The sequence below is a fragment of the Alosa alosa genome, chromosome 21 (genome assembly GCF_017589495.1).
Source record: "Alosa alosa isolate M-15738 ecotype Scorff River chromosome 21, AALO_Geno_1.1, whole genome shotgun sequence".
Taxonomy (NCBI): domain Eukaryota; kingdom Metazoa; phylum Chordata; class Actinopteri; order Clupeiformes; family Clupeidae; genus Alosa; species Alosa alosa.
In genome coordinates this window covers 11,598,612-11,620,009 of record NC_063209.1, presented here as the reverse complement: position 1 = coordinate 11,620,009, position 21,398 = coordinate 11,598,612, and the positions used below count along the sequence as shown (strand labels likewise).

At 44.2% G+C, this 21,398-nt stretch overlaps 1 protein-coding gene across 1 annotated transcript in view; it reads left to right on the top strand.

Moving 5' to 3' along the window:
- rps6kal (ribosomal protein S6 kinase a, like) overlaps positions 1–11,828 on the top strand; it is a 29,826-nt gene extending 17,998 nt beyond the window's left edge. Inside the window, exons 7-22 of the mRNA XM_048230974.1 lie at positions 163–269; positions 1,013–1,050; positions 1,218–1,360; positions 1,743–1,813; positions 1,971–2,059; positions 2,178–2,242; positions 4,182–4,284; positions 4,719–4,843; positions 5,206–5,328; positions 6,035–6,124; positions 6,280–6,438; positions 6,807–6,968; positions 7,452–7,528; positions 7,781–7,898; positions 10,967–11,107; positions 11,534–11,828. Coding sequence (XP_048086931.1) covers positions 163–269; positions 1,013–1,050; positions 1,218–1,360; positions 1,743–1,813; positions 1,971–2,059; positions 2,178–2,242; positions 4,182–4,284; positions 4,719–4,843; positions 5,206–5,328; positions 6,035–6,124; positions 6,280–6,438; positions 6,807–6,968; positions 7,452–7,528; positions 7,781–7,898; positions 10,967–11,107; positions 11,534–11,659 — 1,737 coding nt within the window. The 3' untranslated portion in view covers positions 11,660–11,828. The remainder of the gene's footprint in view (positions 1–162; positions 270–1,012; positions 1,051–1,217; positions 1,361–1,742; positions 1,814–1,970; positions 2,060–2,177; positions 2,243–4,181; positions 4,285–4,718; positions 4,844–5,205; positions 5,329–6,034; positions 6,125–6,279; positions 6,439–6,806; positions 6,969–7,451; positions 7,529–7,780; positions 7,899–10,966; positions 11,108–11,533) is intronic.
- The last annotated feature ends 9,570 nt before the right edge of the window (positions 11,829–21,398 follow it).

Genomic DNA, 21,398 nt, shown 5'->3' with positions numbered 1-21,398 from the left:
TTTTTTTCCGTAGTTGCTGTCTTTGTTAACATATTTGTGTTTTGCTTTAACATTCATTTCTCAATGCAGTCAATGATGATGATGATGATGATGGTGGTACTGTTTTCTTTTTTATTCTTTGTCTCAAAAGTTCAGAGAGTAAATCTGTCCAGTTCTCGCCAGGTAATGTTTACAGAAGAGGATGTGAAATTCTACCTTGCAGAGCTGGCCCTGGCCTTGGATCATCTCCACAACCTAGGCATTGTTTACAGAGACCTGAAGCCTGAAAAGTAATGTATCTCCGTCTGCACCCCACCACCCTCTCTCCTCTCCTCTCGCCTCATTCGCTTTGCAAACCCACTCACTCAGACGGCACCGCAGGGAGGGCCACTCTCCGTAGCTCATTAAAGGCAGAGGCAGAGGGAGAGGGAGAGGGAGAGGGAGAGGGAGAGGGAGAGGAGAGGGAGAGGGAGAGGGAGAGGGAGAGGGAGAGGGAGAGGGAGAGAGAGAGAGGGAGGGAGAGAGAGAGAGAGAGAGAGAGAGAGAGGGAGAGGGAGAGGGAGAGGAGAGAGAGAGAGAGAGAGAGAGAGAGAGAGAGAGAGAGGGAGAGAGAGAGGGAGAGAGAGAGAGAGAGAGGGAGAGGGAGAGGGAGAGGGAGAGGGAGAGGGAGAGGGAGAGGGAGAGGGAGAGCAGTGACACACATGGACCACACTTTTCTTCATATATGGCTTTCTTTAGTCAGGTGGTGTACAGAGATGTAGAACTTTGAAATATTAAAAGTAATGATAGTAACTATTGCATATTTTGCAATTCCACAATGATTAAGCTGTTCTGTCTTTAAAATATTGTAATTATTATTGTCTTGTTTTTAAGAGACCTGCTCATGTTGAAAGCAATGTGTAACAAGTCCTAATTGGAGTAAATTAGTTAAATAGATTGTTTTCTAATGATGCCTCTGTTGTTGTTGCTGAAGTGTTGATTATTGGCCATGTTTTTGTGTACCTGTATTGGAGAATGTGATTTTAATTTTCAGCATTTTGCTTGATGAAGCTGGACATATCAAGTTAACAGGTAAGTGGCATTGCCACAATAAGAATACATTTTGAATCTCAAAATCTGTATATTTGTAAAAGCAATAGTATTGCATTGCATTCTAATATCACTAATAGCACAATGGTGGCAATGCTGAGTGAAGGTCTATGTATAGAAGAGGCCTTGACTGACTGTTCCTGTTGCAGACTTCGGGCTTAGTAAAGAATCAGTAGATCAGGATAAGAAGGCCTACTCCTTCTGTGGTACAGTAGAATACATGGCCCCAGAGGTAGTCAACCGGAGGGGCCACACGCAGAGCGCCGACTGGTGGTCACTCGGGGTACTGATGGTGAGTGGCCCACCCCCCTTTACACACTGCACATGTCTATGGGTCTGTCTGTTTGGATTACAGACATAGGCAAATGTGTGGGAGGCAAATCTTATGGACACATGCCATTGTTGTAATTATAATGGCCTTGGAGTTCATGAAATAATAATGACCAATAGAATTAGACAAAAGGCTCTTTGTTCCAAGTCTTTTTAGTATTAAAATGATAACGTGATAAAATAGTTGACATGAAAACAGTTCACATACAAAGACACACGGAAAACACTTACTTATTTGTGTTGTACATATTTGTGTTGCACTGTCTCAAACAAAGTCTGTAGATGGTCAGTATTATCTGAGGTTGGTGATTCATGAAGTATTTATTTGTGTTGATTTGCCCTAGTTTGAAATGTTAACGGGGACATTACCATTCCAAGGCAAAGACCGAAACGAAACTATGAACATGATTCTCAAGTGAGTAGAACGTTTTGTGTGTGTGTTTGTTTGGGTGCATGTGTGTGTGTGTGTGTGTGTGTGGGGGTCTGTTTGTGTGTGTTTGTGTTTATTTGTGTCCTTGTGGTAATGATGATGACCCGACTGCAGATGCTTAAATAATTCTTCTCTCCCCCAGAGCGAAGTTGGGAATGCCACAGTTCTTAAGTTTGGAAGCACAGAGTCTGTTACGAATGCTCTTTAAACGGAACCCAGCTAATCGACTAGGTAGGTGTCCGACACAGCCCCCTCTAGAAAGTGTTTAGAATAAATAAACATGCAATTTTTGAATCACAAAACATTATGTGTGATCTCTCTCTCTCTCTCCCTCTCTCCCTCCCTCCAGGAGCAGGTCCTGACGGCGTGGAGGAAATCAAGCGACACGCGTTCTTCTCCACTATAGACTGGAATGTGAGTGCCCTCCAAAACACCTCATAGAGTCAGAGACCCTGTAAGTCCAGGGTTGGAACCCAGTGGTGTAAATCCACATAAGGAAGGCTAACGCTGATGTCTACGTCAATGGCTTATGATGCCATTGGTCGTCACAGCGTTTGTTGTCGGTGGGACACAGCAGGTGTGTGTGTGTTCAATTAGAGTAGGACTTGCCCCATGGGCTGCTGGTGTGGCTGTAAGGAAGCCAGAGCCCGTGTTTGTAGTTCTGGAATGCATGTATGTGAGATGTGTGGGGGTACGAGTGTATGTTGAGCAGATTTGTGTGTGTGTGCGTGTGTGTGTGTTTTGTGGTCAGGCTGTTTTGGCCTCTTGAGTGTGTGTTTGTATGTTAAGCTCATATGATTGCATTAGCAGGGTAGTCAAGCGTACGTGTGTGTGTGTGTGTATGTGTGTGAGAGAGACTCTGTGAATGTGTGTGTGTGTGCGCACTGGGCAGCGCTCCAGTGCTGGCTGGGCCCTGATAATGGGCCGTCAGGAGCCTGCAGGGCCTGATTGAGCGTGAAGCAGAAGAGAGGGACCGCCAGAGAGGAGACACTTAATCTGGTGTGTGTGTGTGTGTGTACTGTATGTGTGTGTATTTGTACATGCCGATATGTGTGTGTGTGTGCATCTGCCTGTGTTTGTTTGTTTGTGTGTGTAAACCACAGATGGCCAGGGTTGGTATAGCAGATATATAACGTGTCTAGATGGCCAGGGTTTATATTAGCCTGGCCCTGCCCACCTAGATTTTATTTCAGGGAGATCTAGTCTGGAAACACCATAGTTCATAACCGTTTTCCTCAGACAAGGAAAATGTCAGGCCAATCAGCGACAAGAGGGGGAGACAAAACCGAAACGTATTGTGATAAGCAGAAGCAGCAACACCTGCAAACATCAAAAAAAATGCAGTTGGAAAAATACAGAAATGTATTTACAGTAAAGGTAGACCCACAGACATTGTTTCTTGACTGTTGATGCTGCTTATTGTCAGTTTGTAAATATTAGGCGAAGTGGGAAGTAAGTTAGAAATCTCTGATCGATGTGATTGGCAAGGCTGGACCAATGATTTCAAAGTCGCGATGCAAGTGTTGGAAACATTTCCCAATCAAGAGTCATTTTTCCCGGCTGGGTTTGTATACCAGATATAACATGTCTTTAGATGGCCAGGGTTGGTATAGCAGATATATAACGTGTCTTTAGATGGCCAGGGTTGTTGTGCTGATGGCTGTAAGGTACAGATAATGCCCTAAACCATCTGAGAGTGCGTCCCCTCTCCTGGTTTTAAAGACTCTCAGAGCTCTGCTGCGGCCCGTTCTTTTCACCATTTCCTTGTCAAGGACTTGGCCTTGTCTGGAACTACTCCATTAAACCAGCAGCACTCAACCCTGAGCAAACCAGCAGGAATAACATTACAAAATGGCCACTGTTTATTTTGCATTTGTCCCTGAAACATTGTATCTGTGTGTGTGTGTGTGTATGTGTGTGTTTCCGAACTGAATTTCAGTGAAAAGGTAATGAGTGGAAAGTGGATGAAAAGGTTTTGAATCGAAGGTCTGCAGGAAGTGTGTGGGAGCTCACGAGTGCGTTTGTGTGCGTGAGACCATGCCAGAACTGATGCCGTCACCAGAGTGTGTGTAGGTGATGTGTGGGTGAGGAACCAACAGGGATTATAGGTGTGTGTGTGTGTGTGTGTGAGTGTGTGTGAGAGGGAGAGAGAGCGCAAGGGATTGTGTACACATTGTGTATATGTGCATTTTTGTATGTGTGCATGTTTGTGGCGTGCTTGCACACACCAGTATTTAACCTCTGGTGTGTGTGTGTGTGTGTGTGTGTGTGTGTGTGTGTGTGTGTGTGTGTGTGTGTGTGTGTGTGTGTGTGTGTTACCTCTCTAAACCTGTGATTTGCTTCTGGTCTGCAGAAACTGTTCCGCAGAGAACTGCAGCCTCCGTTCAAGCCAGCGGCAGGAAAGCCAGACGACACCTTCTGCTTCGACCCAGAGTTCACAGCCAAGACCCCCAAAGGTGAGGACCAGGCATGAGAAGTGGACCTAGCCTAGCTTAGCGGACCTAGCCTAGCCTAACCTTACCAGACCACACACTGCCACTCAGACCATAAACTAGCCATTATTAATCTGTAGCGTCTTGGGTCTGTCAGATCCAGACATACTGTCCCTTCAACTGAACCAGGAACTGTATGTTGCCCAGGTCCCTGAAATAGAGTGATGTGATCATCACAGTAGGGTGGCAAGCTGTTGTTTGGTATTGTTTGTGTAAGTGGTAACGTGTTGTTCTGTTCCAGTAAGGAAGCACTCAAGGATTGATACACAACTCTGATTAGTTTGATTTATTCCCTTTTTGGTTTCCAAGCGTCATTCCCTAAAGAGGCCTGTTTATCGCTGACTCACTGTGTGTGTGTCTGTGCATCTCTTTGTGTGTGTGTGTGTGTGTGAGAGCAGACTCCCCGGGCATACCTCCCAGTGCAAACGCTCACCAGCTCTTCAAAGGCTTCAGCTTCGTAGCACCAGCTTCCCTAGAGGACAGCAAAAGCTCCCCCATGGTCAATATACTCCCCATAGTACAGGTAAAAACACACTCTCCACAAACACACACACACACACACACAAAATGATCCTTTCATACATATAGGAGGGCATGCACTGTATTTCCCATGCTTAATCATGCGTACTAGGGTTGTCCATTTTTTTCAAAACAAAGTTAACCACATAAATGTTCGCGCACACTCTCCTTGACTCAAATAAAACACACAAATGCACCCACTGTGTGGTAACAATCAGTGGACACTCACACCTTTATTAAGGGCTCAGAAGAGGTCTGAACTCACCCCTCCTTATTTGTCACACAGTTGTGCTGATGTGTGTGTGTGTGTGTGTGTGTGTGTGTGTGTGTGTGTGTGTGTGTGTGTGTGTGTGTGTGTGTACACAGATGCACAGTGGGTCGGCGCAGTTCTCAGACGTATACGAGCTGAAGGAGGACATAGGCGTGGGCTCCTACTCCATCTGCAAGCGCTGTATCCATAGAGTCACCACCATGGAGTTTGCTGTCAAGGTAACACGCACACACACACACACACAAACACACACTCGACTGCACATGTTCTAGCACTCACACACATCACTCAAGCAGACAGGAGTCGATAGATACCGTTGTACAGCCCACCCACACACTCCCAGGCATGCGTAAACTCCTACCTGTAGGTATGCACAGAATCCAGCACGTGTTGTGGAAGCACACACACACACACACACACACACACACACACACACACACTCTCAGCTGTCCCGCTGCACTTGCACAGATGGACAGCAAGAAGTCCCATATATACATACTCCCAAAAAAATGCCTGAATACTACAGTCACTCACCCCTACCTATCCTGCATGTCCACACACACACACACACACACACACACACACACACACACACACACACACACACACACAGAGAGTTGTCCACATGGCCTGCAGTTTCACCTAATTAGCAGGAGCCTCTTTGGCTAATCCTTGCTTGGGGGAGTTGGCATGAAATTCCTACTCTTAACAGCAGGGGGCAGTGGAGTCCATGTAATATAATTGTAGGAGTAGTTAATCTCACTAAATGTAAAAAATATTACACATATGGAAGAGAATGCATGTCAAATAAATATCACCATTTATTTCTCAGTGTAAAACCATTATGATGATTGCGTGCTTGTATGTTTTTAATTGATGTGTGTTTGTGACCCTGTGTGTGTGTGTGCCTGTGTTTTCATGTAGATTATAGACAAAAGCAAGAGAGACCCTTCAGAAGAGATTGAGATTCTCATGCGATACGGACAGCATCCGAATATCATCACACTTAAAGATGTAAGTGTGTGTATAATTGTGGACATATTGTATCGTATCTGAACATTAAGTCTGGAGTGTGTGGATGTTTGTACACTTACATAGGCATATGATGAAGGGTGTGTCTTATCTCTCCAGTACTAACATACAGTGATTTGTGTGTGTGTGTGTGTTAGGTGTATGACGAGGGCCGCTTTGTGTACCTGGTGACGGAGCTGATGAAGGGTGGGGAGCTGCTGGACCGCATCCTCCGGCAGAAATACTTCTCTGAGCGAGAGGCCAGCGCTGTCCTCTACACCATCGCCAAGACCGTCGATTACCTGCACTGCCAGGGGGTAGGGGACTCATACACGCACGCATTATACACACACATACATCATGAATGCACATATAGTATATAATATACACATGCATACATATGCAAAACACAAACCTACATACATTCATACACTAACAGTCACCAGGACATGCAACTTATTGCACTGCCTGGTAGAAATCTATATCCACTGACACACATATAGATTGAGCCCAGGAGCTTTTATCCGTTTTCTCAGGAGCCTGTGATGATCAAAGCTCATTTAGAAAGACTATCAAGTCAATCAATGTCACTAAATAGGCAAATATCGCTTTTTGTTGATACCTGTGCACTTTGAATTCACCTTTGTGTGTGTGTGTGTGTGTGCGCGCATGTGTGTGTGTGCAGGTGGTGCACAGGGACCTGAAACCCAGTAACATCCTATACATGGACGACTCGGGGAACCCAGACTCGATCCGCATCTGTGACTTTGGTTTCGCCAAGCAGCTGAGGGGGGACAACGGCCTGCTGCTGACGCCGTGCTACACTGCCAACTTTGTGGCACCAGAGGTATGCACGTCAACACGCGCACACACACACACGCTCGTTTATGTCTGGAAAGCGACATAAACGTCTAGTGACAAGATTTTTGCTGTAAACAAAAACAACTGAAGCATGTGAATGAATAGGCACCGTTACTCACCTGTCCATCATTGTATAAAGCATGGTATTGATTCAATTGGTCCGCAGACTCTGCACAATTCTCATGTTTTCATAGAAGCTAGTCAATGGAACAAGCACAGACTGAACTTCCCGACCTCAAATTCTGTGGGCAGGGCTAAGTTCGGGTTGGCTTTTCAGGCTAAATGTATAGTCCAGTAAGGGAATCAGGCCTTGGGTCTATCTCTCTCTCACTCACTCACTCACTCACACACACACACACACACACACACACACACACACACACACACACACACACACACACACACACACACACACACACACACACACATCTCTGTGAGCTCAGTGTCCTCTCCTGCTCCCTGTGTTCAGGTCCTGATGAGGCAGGGCTACGATGCTGCCTGTGACATCTGGAGTCTGGGAGTCCTCCTCTACACCATGCTGGCTGGGTAAGGGCACTCACACACACATACACTCTCTCTCTCCTATAAAGAAGACAAACAATTATTTATGTAATGGGAGTCTAGCCCTAACCCTACCCTCGCAAAAATGTTGGAGGTTTTTAAAGAGAATGGGAAGATCAGAATTCAATTGTTTTGGACCATCTTCAAAAGCTATGGAGCATCCTAGTTATGTCAGTGATAAAATTACAATTGTGTGTGTGTGTGTGTGTGCGTGTGTGTGCGCGCACGCACTGTCAGCTACACCCCGTTCGCCAACGGCCCCAACGACACCCCTGAGGAGATTCTGCTGCGGATCGGCAGTGGGAAGTTTTCCCTCAGTGGAGGCAACTGGGATACTGTCTCAGACTCCTCAAAGGTATGTACACACACACACACACACACACACACAAAGGCAGTTATCCACTGTCTTAGATAAAGGTATACAGACACACATCATCATTCATCGACAAAAAGCACAACTTCACAGGGGCGGTGTACCATATGCCTACGGGGACCTGGGTTTGAGTCTGACTCGGGTCATTTCCTAATCTGGTAAACGGTCCTGTCAGGATAAAGGCAAAAAGCCCCAAAATATATCAAAAATATAGCCCCAAAATATATAAAAAGCACCGCGCCCCCCCCCCCCCTCCTTGGATTTCATGTGAATCGGCTGGTTAGTTTTTGCACGATCCTGCTGAGAAAACAACAACAAACGCCCAAACAAAAGAACTGAAAAACGCCAACTGAAAGTAAACTCAACCATACTCTGGTGCCTGGTACCCCAGTCTGCCCAGAGCTGTGCTGTCAGAGTTTCCTTAGGGATCCTAAATAGGAGTAAACATCAGCAGGAGAAATGTTCTGCCCACCCCTTCTATAATCATGAGGCTCCTGCATTACTACTTGTAGACACAGGGGCACTCTTTACCGCATGTTGCACATGCCTGGGCAACATCATGTGGTAAACACTGTCTGGATACCAAGCAGAAATTCCCATTGTTACACGTGAGTCACCTATGCACAAACGTTGCCCATTAGAAGACCTTTATAGACTCTAGTATGGGGGTTGTTTGCTGAGCTTTAATTTGATATGGCCAGAAATGCACTGTGTTCCAAATGATTATGCAAATTGGATTTAAAGGTTGTGTCAGCGATTGCAGGCCCAAGAAAGGCCCAAACATAAATGATCACATTCATCTATTCTTTCCTAACAATCCGCTAGCTGCCCGCCCCATAAGCAGGCCATCAAAAAAACGCCTCTCTGTAGGCAGCCTAGGCTCTGAGATCTGCACACAAAAACAATTGCTAACAAGTTTTGCCAACCACTCAAAGGCAAAATAAAGTGTTCCAACCAATAACTGACAAGATACGCGTTCAGGAGATTTTCAATTGCACAGGAGGGAGGGGGAGGGAGTAGCGAGCTAGCTCTCTGTTTTGTTTGAATGTCAACAGAAGTGACACTACCCCGCCATCGCTGATACAACCTTTAAGTGTCATAAACATTAATTTTTTTGTTTTTCAATTACACTCATGGATGGTACTGTGTCTCAGGGCTCTTTGGATCATTGAAATCAATCTCAGACACCTGTGATAATTAGGTTGCCAGGTGAGCCCAATCAAAGGAGAACTACTTGAGAAGAAGGATGTTGCACATTATTAAGCATGCCACAGGTTGCAAGCAATATGGGAAAGAAAAAGGATCTCTCTGCTGCTGAAAATTGATTGGAAAAGGTATGGATATTATACATTGGATATTTCCCAAAACCTTTTTGTGATCATCGTACTGTGAAGAAATCTGTCGTTAATTCAGAGCACAGGCGGGTTCGTGCAGACAAAGGCATAATAAGGAAGGTTTCTGCCAGACAAATTCATAGGATTAAGAGAGCAGCTGCTACAATGCCATTGCAAAGCAGCAAACAGGTATTTGCCTCTGGAGTCCCGCGAAGGAGGATCCTCAAGACATTTGCAAGTGTGCATAAACCTACTATTCGGCCACCACTAAACAATGTTCACAAGCAGAAATGGCTGCAGTGGGGAACACATGAAGACAACAGTTTTGTTTATGGATGAGTGCCGTGCAACCCTAGATGGTCCAGATGGAGTAATGGATGGTTGGTGAATGGCCACCATGTCCCAACAAGGCTGAGACGTCAGCAAGGAGGTGGCGGAGTCATGTTTTGGGCCAGAATCATGGGGAGAGAGCTGGTAGGCCCCTTTAGGGTCCCTGACGGTGTGAAAATGACCTCGGCAAAGTATGTAGAGTTTCTGGCTGACCACTTTCTTGCGTGGTACAAAAAGAAGAACCGTGCCTTCCGTAGCAAAATCATCTTTATGCATGACAATGCACCATCTCATGCTGCAAAGAATACCTCTGGGTCATTGGCTGCTATGGGCATAAAAGGAGAGAAACTCATGGTGTGGCCCCCATCTTCCCCTGACCTCAACCTTATTGAGAACCTTTGGAGCATCGTCAAGCAAAAGATCTATGAGGGTGGGAGGCAGTTCACATCCAAGCAGCAGCTCTGGGAGGCCATTCTGACATCCTGCAAAGACATTAAAGCAGAAACTCTCCAAGAACTCACAAGTTCAATGGATGTAAGAATTGTGAAGGTGATGTCAATGAAGGGGTCCTATGTTAACATGTAACTTGCCCTGTTAAGATGTTTTTGATTTAAATAACTTGTGATTTAATTATGACCTAATGCTGCAAATTCAACATGACCACTTTTAGTTCTTTACCTATAAAATGTCTTGAAACTCCGTTGTGCATAATAATTTGAAACAGTGCATTTTGAGGGTTTTTTTTTTTAAATTATTATTATTTATTTATTTATTTATTTATTAATTTTATTTAAAGTATATTTTTGGGGGGCTTTTATGCCTTTAATGACAGGACGGTGGAGAATGGGGGAGAGAGTCGGGGTGGGATCCGGAAAGGACCACGGGGCGGGAATCGAACCCGGGTCGCCGGCGTACGGTGCAGGTGCCCCAGCCAGTTGCGCCACAGCTGGGGCTGAGTTTTTTATTTTTGAAAAAAATACTGTTATCATTGGGGGGGTTTGTTCAATAAAATTCAGTTTATGACTTAAATTATACTGACTGTCATTTGCATCGACTATTTAGGAAAATCTGACAAAAATGTAATTTACACAATAATTTGGAATGCAGTGTAATTCTAGTTTAGTACTAGACAAACTGGATGGGCACGTAAAGACCTGTTAAAATGTCTAGAACCATTTCAATCATTTTATACTTTCAGTCATTTGTAATGGTGGCCATACAATGATGGGGATAGCCTCGGGGCATCTCCTCTCCTCTTCCCTACCCCTCATCTGCCTGACTAACTCTGTCTGTGTGTGTGTGTGTGTCTCTCTGTGTGTGTCTGTGTGTGTGTGTCTCTCTGTGTGTCTCTGTGTGTGTGTGTGTGTGTGTGTGTGTGTGTCTCAGGACTTGCTATCCCATATGCTCCATGTGGACCCCCACCAGCGCTACTCGGCTGAGCAGGTGCTCAAGCACTCGTGGATCGCCTGCCGCGACCAGCTTCCTCACTACCAGCTCACGCGGCACGACGCGCCACACCTGGTCAAGGTGAGACTTAGAAATACACACACACACACACACACACATTAGAAACAGGCCTGTTAGATGTGCAGTAGGCTCTGACAATAAGGAGGGAAACGGTGCAGAGAAGCGGTCAGTCATCAATAAACCTAAAAGTCTTTTTGGGATCATGCTGTTCTGTCAACAAGTAGTCTCTAAAGATCTCACATCTGTGTTTCATTTCAAGAACTAAATGCTGGTTGTTCAAAACCAATAAAATGTCATTGTGTGTGTGCGTGTAACGGCATTTGCATTTGTGTCTTGAATTTGTGCGTGTGGGCGCAAATCTGCTTGTGTGGACAGGACATTTTGTGTGTGTGTGTGTGTGTGCGCGCGCTTGTGTGTGTATATGCTTGTATTGTTGTTGTTATTAACGCATGTAATATATAAATATGTGTGTGTGTTTGTGCCCAGGGTGCGATGGCTGCCACATACTCTGCGCTGAGCCATAAGACGTGTCAGCCGGTGCTGGAGCCGGTGGCGGCGTCCAGTCTGGCCCAGCGCCGCAGCATGAAGAAGCTCACCTCCACCGACCTGTAGCAGCCGGACACACACACCACCCCAAACACTCACCACTGCTGTTGCTCGCTCTGCTGCACCCTCTCTCCTCTCCTCCTCCTCTCATCTTCTCTCTCCTCCCTCCTCTCTCATCTCATCTTCTCTCTCCTCCCTCTACTCCTCTCCCCTCTCTTCCTCCCTCCTGTCTCCTCTCATCTCCTCTTCTCCCTCCTCTCCTCTCTCTCCTCTCATCTTCTCTCCTCTCATCACCTCATCCTCTCTCCTCTCCTCTCCAATCGTCTACACTCTCATCTCCTCTTCTTCCCCTTTCTCTCTTCTCATTCTACTTCTTTGTCTTTCATCTGTTTTTTCTTGTCATCCTACGAACCCTACTCCTTTCTTTTTTCCTCCCTTTGTTTTGCTCCTCCTGTCGTTCCTCTGGTGTCTCCTCTCTATCTCTTGTGGACCTGTCCAACTCTCCTCTTTCATCCGTCTTTATTTATTTACGTTTCTACTTCCCCCTCACCCCCAATCCAACCTACTTTATTGCGCCCGCTCCTTTGCCTCCTCTCTCATTGGCTAGTTGGACCTCACTGCGTGTGACGTCAGCGAGGCTACAGGAACTTCATGAAGAGGGGAAATGCATACATGCACACAAACAAACAAACAAAAACCGTTCTGCTGGGGATTTATGTGTGACTTTTTTGCATTTTTTGTCTTTTTAAAGCAAAAGAAAAATATATTTTATTTTTCTTCTCTGGTATATGCACTTTCTGCTCTCTCTCTCTCTCTCTCTGTCTGTCTCTCTCTCTCCTCGCTGTCTTTCCGTCACTCATGCTGAGGCAAAAAAGAAGAATATTTAAAAAAAAAAAAAAAACAGAAAAGAAAAAAAGCACCAGCTAAAGAAACCTTCTCACTCACTGTGACCGGCTGTACCTGAAGCTGCTTCCCCACTAGAAAAAAAAAAGAAGAAAAGTGCAAAAGTAAAAAAGAGGAAAAAGAGAAAAAATATATATACTGTGTACCACATTTCACAGATCAGTAGGCATGTTGCTCTTATCCAGCTATCCCTCTCTGCCTGCTCAATCCCTGATTTAGGATTCCCCTCTTCTCCCTTCTCACTGCCTCTCCCCGAGAATTTATTACCTGGCCAACACTCTGCAGGCGAGCTTTTAAACCGTTTAGTGTCGGAGTCAGAGACAGGAAGAACGACGCCCCCCACCCCGCCACCAGGAGGATGAGCCCAGATAGCTCACGTTACCTTAAGAAGCTGAGAATATTATGTATTTAAACTAAAATAAACTAAGTAGGGAAGAATTAGACTTCCATACGCTTTATATTTAAAAAGTAAAAGAAAGAAAGGTGTACATAATTTCACTTCTACCCAGGAGATCGAAGGGAAGCGACTCTGTCAGCTTTGAATGTGTGATCTGCCACCTTAGCATAAAATCTGTTCTCCAAAGCCCCCCTCCCCACCCACCCACCCACCTACCCATCGATCCCCTTGAAGCACACATTCACTTGCAAACCAGCTTGGCAAAGACCCTTTTTTAAATTATATTTTCTTTTTGTTTTTATTTTTGTTGTTTGTTCTTCTACCCCACCTCAAGCCTCTCTCTGGGTCTGCTGTTATATAGTTTGTTTGTTTTTTCCCCGGTTGCTTTCTGATGATGTCTTTAAGTTTACCTCTGTAAAAAAAAAAGATATAAATGAAAAAAAAACTTTAAAGAACGAAACTGAAGTTGGTAGGTCAGGTGCTTGTCGGATCAGTGTTACTGCAGAGACTCTTGGGATATGGGGAAGGGCATCCTCTGCTCATGGTGCGGCTGAATTTGAAAACAAAACAAAAAAAAATGAAAAAAAAAATATAATAATTTCCATGAATATCTCCTCAAAGACATTGTGGAAATTTGTATCATATTGTATTTATTTCATTTAATTTTTAAAATTCTATTTTTCTTTCAAGTTCTGTATATATTGACATTAAAGATCATTATTGACATGCACCCTCTTCTGTCGGCCATTATTCTTCCATACTCTTTTGGACGTGCCCTGTCCTATTTCCTCCTTGTAAATGACCCATAGCAAATTAGCCTATTGTTTTTTCAGTACTGTTCTCCATGTCTTGGCTGAATGGTCTTTACCTCCTGCACCTGTGTAAAAGGTCCATTTTATTGCATTACACTAATGTTGAGAATTGAAACTACCTGTAAGTAGAATAACTGTCTCAAACTAATTTTGAGGGGACACTAATGTTGGCACTAAGGAGACACTAATTGCATCTGTTATTGCCACTGTACACCCGGAATGCCTGGTACTTTTGGTACCTTTGGTGAACCTGACCCTTTTCATACATCTTTTTTTCTCACACTGGGCACCCCTTTAGTGTCATTTCCCAATGTGCAGGGTAGTTGGATGACCCTAAAAAGTTGTACTCTGTACATGAAAATTGATGCCAAAGGGTAAATACCAATTCTTACATTGTGTTGCGCTAAGGTTTCAATCATTAAACAGGGCTTACTAGGACCTCCAGGAATTATGCTCCCAGGCCTTTCCAGGTGCAGTGTCCTAAAACTATGACTCGTTCAAGTCTGATTACAAATTAAGGAAGAATCCCAAATGCACTGAAAATCCATCACTTCAGTTCAATAACAGACACTGGTTGGGTGTCCGTGGGTGTGCGCTTGTGTTGGTGCAACTGTCTGAGTCTGCGTCCACCTGTAGATGGCAGTGTTTCTCAGGTGCAGTGACGTACACACCAATTCCAGTGTCTTACATCTAAGGGAAAATTAACAGACCGTAGTATTGCAGTAATAAGAATACGTGGACAAAGTTCCACAGTTCTTGCTATATTTAACATTGTAAAAACACCTTGTACACTTAGCCCTGGTCCTTACTTAGAAGGGACTCTCAGGAGAGTGTGTTATGATGTTAATCAGTAAGCCGACATGTTTTCATCTCCTACTGTAAACACTTAACACACACCCCTGACCCAGCGGCACTGGCTGAAATGCACTAGGGCATGACAACACTCAAGTTCAACATTCTTCACATGTAGCCTACACTGTGGGCTCTTGAAGGTGTGGAGAAGGCTCAAAGATCTTCAAACAAAATACATTTATAGAGCACGTTACTAGGTACTCAGCAGCACTTTACAGTGAAGTGGGAAACTTCACTTTTACCACCACCAAGGTGGATCACCCACCTATAAGGGCTTTGGAGATTTTGCCTTGAGTGAGTTTCTGAGGATACTTCCCAACAATGTCAACTGGATGCACTGAAACAAATAAATGCTGTTCAATTGATGTAGTTTAACCAATAGAGATGCAACTCACTAACAAGAGTCTCCTCAGAAACTCATATCTGACAAGACCACGCAAAACCATGTGAACTTGCACAACTGTAGCCACTGTGGAGAGGTCATCCCATAGTCAGCGTAGAGACGCTCCTGCATTTAAAGTATTTGTTGATGCGGTTCCTGGATGAGATCTGAGACCGGTGTCGTGCCAGCGGGGTGCTGACAGACCTGCATATCCCCATGGCAGCAGTTTGTAATTTGGCCACTTTTAGCCCAGCTCGCCTGGCCGGCCAGCCTCAAGCCCCTGGTCCTCTTCCCTGTGCTCAAACGCAGAGGCGAAACGCCCGCCGCCACCGGTCCGCTTACCCACCGCGCCGTGGGCCGAGCAGACCGCGTCGGCTCGTGGGCATGCCGCAAATAGCCGCTGGCTCCCGACCGCCTGGCGCATGCCCGGCCCTCGGTGGCGTGAGGGGGGCGAGACCAGAGGTACCCGCGGGCATTCCAGTCGGCCCTTTTGAGCGATTGGCCTCCAGCTCCAGCTGTTATAATGTAGACTCAGGGGACCGGTTTACATACAGCCATTCCATTATGAGGGAACAGTGGTTGACATCAAATGTTCTCTGTCTGAACCTTAAAAGTGTTCCTAACATAAGACTGCTATACAACATTACAAGAGTCATAGGGTTTGCCATAAGGAGAGTAACTTGCACATCGCACCCTTGTTTTTAAGTGCACAATAAGTACAGATGAACTCGAGGCCATAAAAAGTGTTCAGGTGCCACCTGCATTGTCCTCTATGTGCCACCTCACTCTACCCACCACCATTTAGCCCTGAAGTCTGTAGATGCCAGCTCCAGAGCTAGTGATAGACACCTTTAAGACACACAGGACATACACACACGCATACATACTCTTGTGCCTCCTCCCCATCCCGTCAACTCAATTAAAGATGAGAATGCACAGTGTCATGCATATCTGTGTGGAGGTAAACACTGGTGTTAATTGCATTGCCACGCCATTCTTCGTTTGAGCCCTCCGAGTGTTAATTACCCTCTAATGTCTAGCCCTCGCCTTGTCAGAGCCTCCTGCTTATTTGCACTCAGACTTTTAATGGTTTTATTTTTATAAAGGAGGGATCTCACTTTTTTTTCTCCACAGTGTTCCACAGGCAGCCATATTTTTAGCACAGTTTCCTCAGCTGGAAGCGGTGTGGTTATAGATGTTTTTTTTTTCTTTCTTTCTTTTTCCCCCCACCTTCCTTCCATCTCCTTTCCACGTAACACCTCTCCGCCCGGCGCCGAGGTGAACGCAAGCTCAGGTGCAAATACATTTGTGCCAATTAAACGATGAGTTCCCCTGAAGTAAGCCAATTAATGTGCTACTCTTAATGAAGACATTAGCTGTCAGATTAGCTTTTGGAAATGCCTGTCACTGCTACAGATGCAGCCACAACACTTGGCTAATAAAACCAGCAGAATTAATGGACTGACTAGCATAGATAATGACTTAATGTGGAACATATAGGACAAAGACTGATCAGCCCGGCTGGCTCCGATGAAGATATCACCGGTAACATTAGTCATTTAGTTGAGAGGAAAAGGTTCCCTGCTGTACACTGTCTCCTTGCACAGGTACCGTAGTACCCCAGGGGGGTTATTGTTCTGTCTGTGCTTCCTCAGGTGTCCCTGTTGCAATCATTTGAGGAAAGGATCTCAAGGATAACTTAGAAAACTATTTTGGAACTGTTTGGTTCATGAAAATTTGGAGAGCCCATTTGTTTTTATCAGGAACTTATGTAGGGCCTTTATGTACTATGTACCACATTTTGAAAGAAAAACCATGTTTCTACACCGGAATCTTCCCCACAAATGACCCTTGATTGGCCAAGGGCCTGTCAGTAGAACCTTTAAGTATTCTCAAGCACTGAGATCTGAAAGCCTTCTAAGTAAGGCAGCTTACTGGTTCCTCTATGTTGGCGAGCCACAGGAGACTCCTCGAGTGAGAAGCTCGATGTCCCTGTCTCTGTGTGGGCAATGAGGAATGTGGCCCTGGCCCCTCTGTGACAACGACGGGCCCTCAACACACCCACACCCACACACCCCTGCCCACCACCCCAGACCCCTCCCTGGGTGCCTGGCCTCACCGTCGCCTCCAGATAGTCATCTTCTGTGCATACCCCAAGACCCAGGCGAGGGCTTTTTAGCACTAATGTTTTTCCAGAAGGTATTTTTGGAGGTGTACCATGTAATCCACATGCTGATGGGATCTCTTTATACTATTCCGGTCATCGATGGCTGGGTTTCCATGCCGTGACGGGTCAGGGAGGAATCTATACCCCTGAATCAATGTGGACTTCAGTTATACTGGAGACACTGTAAACCTATAGTATATTACTTAGTTTGTGTTGTGTGTGTGTGTGTGTGTGTGTGTGTGTGTGTGTGTGTGTGTGTGTACAGAATGTGTGTTTGTGTGTGTGTGTGCATGTGTTTGTATGTGTGTGAGAGAGAGGGAGAGATATAGATTTCTTCTGAGAGAGAGCATTATTATAATATTGCCATATTGCTCTTCTGAAATTGTTTGGTATGGTGGGTGAAATCATAAAAGCTAATGTCTTTAAACACAATTATTTAACATTGATTAAAGGTTTTCATGGAATTAATTAGAAACACAGTGCCCTGACATATCATATACATGTTTAACTTAGATTTTACATTGACCTTATGACATTTGCGAACACAGCCTTTACCAACAGCAGTATGTTTTACAAGCTGAAAGATTTTGAGTGATTAAAATATTGGCATTTTCATTTTTTGCTCAAGAAACCTCGGTGAATGTAAGTGTGTCTGTGGCCTATACAATTGTGGCAATTTGAAGAATCAAAGTTATGTTTTATCTGTCAGCAGTTTCGGGAACCCATCATCAGAACATCATTGACACTGCATTCTGTGGCGGAATTGGCTTTAACTGCACTGTGCTGTAGGCCTATGTCTGGCTGGTCGACCAAATTTACAACATCAAACATAGCTATGTCCCAATCCTCAGAACTTACATTCTTTAACTATGAATATCATCCTCGTTCATTTCAGGTAAAGGCCTGGTAAAATGTGCGCAGAGCTTTAGCACTGTCTGCATCGCTTGACACTAATGAAAGTTCCTCTCGTGCAGGTGATGGGGCCTTCACCGGCGGCAAGCGGTCCCCGATCCCCGGGTAGCTCAGTGTAGCAGAGCTGATCAGGTCGTGTGGAAAACCCAGTGAATTGCAAATGTGAAATTGATTTTGGTTCCGCAATTAATCTTATCAGCAATTCCTCTCTGCCTCTGGCACGTGCTTGGAGGGGCGCGGGAGAACAGATAGGCTATGACAGCGCACTTCACAAACCCAACCGGCTTCAAATGTGAGATTATGATTTCTTTTGCCTGTTTAAATAAAGGTTTTCAATATTCTTTCTATTCTTTCATGCCAAGAAAATGGCCTTGCGGTGCACTTTGTCTTCATGAGCCCATAGTGTCCCTCAGCAATTGGGCAAGTGTAAATGTCAGATGAATGTGTTGGTTTTGCCAGTCTGTTCATTATGGTATACATTTTAGCATCCTACTCCATTTCACTCTACAATTGGCTAAACACAACTTAAAAACTCCGACAAAGCAGCTGGCTAAATGTGTTATAGGCTATAGCGCTAATTGAGACTATAATACAAATAGGCTAAACGCTATAATACAAATAGGCTAAATGTCATCACCACGCCTACCCATCGTTTAGGAGTGAATTTGCATTTTGGAACATTTTTTTCATTGTCACCAAATATTTTGTAACGGCAAATTACAAATATTTCCTAGGTATTTCGTGTTTTATGTGATTAAACAAATTCGTTTTGTCCATGATATTTTATCAATACAACATGCAGAGCTAACTTCACAGAGGCCTTGGGTGTGAAGCATTCTCTGTGCCAATGCCCAAATCCACCCTCTGATCCACACTAAAACGCCCCAGTTTTATCATGGGTGATACACGGGTGCGACACCCCGTGGAGAGCGCAGGACTGCCGAGAGACTGGACAAATTGTTCTGAAGGGCACAATCCTACAAGGTCGATTATGCAAATCCTCGACGCTGATCCTTAAACTAGCCGCATTGGGGCCTGCCCGTGGCGGAAGGTGAGCCTGATGTGCTCGTTATCTGGTGCACCTTCATGTTAGAGTTGGTTTTATGTGTTGGAGCGATATGTATTTTTCACTATTTTGCATTAAATATGTTAAGCTGAATATTTTTGTTCTCATTAGAACCCGATAAGGAAGAAGCAGAGAAGCACTCGAGGGGGTTTCCGCCTTTTTTGTTTGTCCTCTCGACCATCATTTCTCCTGTTTAAAGATACTGCTGCGTTTGGCAGGTGTAGGCCATTGGTGTTGCTTTTTTGCTTTGCCCATATGTATTTATTAATTGTCCTTATCGACATGTTTAATATCAGAGGCGACTTCCATTTTCTGCGCATACTACAATGTTCATGCAGTTCCTCTCTCCTTTGCACTCACTCTCTCTAAGCAAATCCCCATGGTCACTGGAAGTTGCAGACTGGGGAAATGCATATATTAGGCGGCATTAGTATTCCAGTCAGGCCTCTCGTTTCAAGGCAAGGCCCAGACACCTCTCCCTCTCTCTTGCTCTCTCTCCCTCACTCCCTCGCGCTCCCTCCCTCCTTTTATCTTGGCCTATGGCCTTTTGCATGGGATTTATTTTGAAATATCACGCAGCCTTTCTGTGCTGTGCATCCTCAGCCGTGGATACTGTTGTTATTTTGCCATGCTGGCGTCTTGATTGCGTGGGTGTGAATATGTGCGTGCTTGTGTGTAAGCGACTACATGCGCACTAAAATGTTAGATTGTTTTCCTTGTTTACTATAAGCAAGCAGCGGGTGTCCGAGGCCCTCTGTGCATGTTTAGATTCGGTCATTGTTCGGGTTGTTTTTGGCGTGATGTAATAGGCCTACCACGCGGTGTCAAGCCAGCCCAGGCGATCACAATAGCCTACTCCAGGCAAACACATCCGTGGACTGTAGACTGCTTGGCTATTCAGATCTGAGACCAATGTAAAATAATTGAAAGCGTAAAAGCATAAATGGAAGCAGACATTCAATCAAAAGCAAAACATGTTCTCGTCTCTGTGGTGAGATGTGACTGCTACTGCACCCGCGAACAACGTTCAGCCTATCCAAAAAAACAAGACCTATGCAGCATATCCACGGAAATTGTAACATAAAATAAAATCATCATTTAAAATCACTGGCGCTGTAGGCCTACTGTTGTTACAGTGCTGTCATTTAAAAAATGATATTGTCAAGGCCTCTTTCTGTATGCCCATGCGCTTAAGTTGTTGTTTACATAGTTCATATCGAGAAGGCCCATATGATTGATTTTATAAGCCTACTGTAGAGTTTGAAAAATATATGGAATCATTATTCATATTGTGATCATAACATTCATATTTCTTTTCACTAACAAATTCTAGAGAAAAATGAAATATCGAAGCAAACGTCTATTTTAAATTTGTGCCAAATGTGTTTTGATCAAAATGTTATTACTGTGACCAAACCAAAACTTACAGAAAATAATGCCCTTAAGGATTCCCACTAATAACTGTCACTATCCTCCAGTAACCATCAATTTCTGTCAAGCTTGTTTGTCACCAAAACAACTTATAGTAACACTACACTCGTAACAACAAGTTGTTTTATTACAACATACAATATACAGTTTGTTTCAAAAAACATAATACAAGCTTTATACTGAAAATAAATAATCGCTTGACCTGTCATTGAATTTGGATTAAAACGGCCGAAAACGTCAAATTTTAATGAAAATATCCTTTGTACATCACTAAGTGCATGAATAACTAAACAGTATTTGTTTAAATTAATGACTTCAAAAAGGTTGTAATATACAAAACTGTACAGTATTCGAAAAAAATATTTAAGAAATAAACCAATAACAGGAGTATTTAAGATTATAAAACTTTAGATATTGAAGGTGTACAGTAAAATAATTATAGGCTATAGTGTATCGCAACGCGTGTCACTGGCAATTATCTAACGGTTCCATTTTTAGTGCCCGATATTTCACACAGTAACGTGGTCGATGATATGACAAATCAAAGTAATCGTGTTTCACCTGTAGAACCATAAAATATTATAACTTTAGGCCGTACGTTGCTTTGTTTCTGACATATATTTTCGCGTAAAAGAAAAGAGGATGATGGTCTAAGTTTCGAAGTGCTTTGCTCCTGTTGTAATGTAGGCCTACATCAGTAAAATAAAATAAAAACATAGTACCGACATTGACAAGATTCTGGTTGAAGACTAAGACAATAACAAACGGATGATACAATTTTCTTGTAAAAGAAAGCCTTTAAAAAGCCACTAGAAGGTGACCTATAGCTCCTCCCGACGGTCTCTGAGCGTGGCTAAAGATGGCTGCGTATTGCTATAAAGCA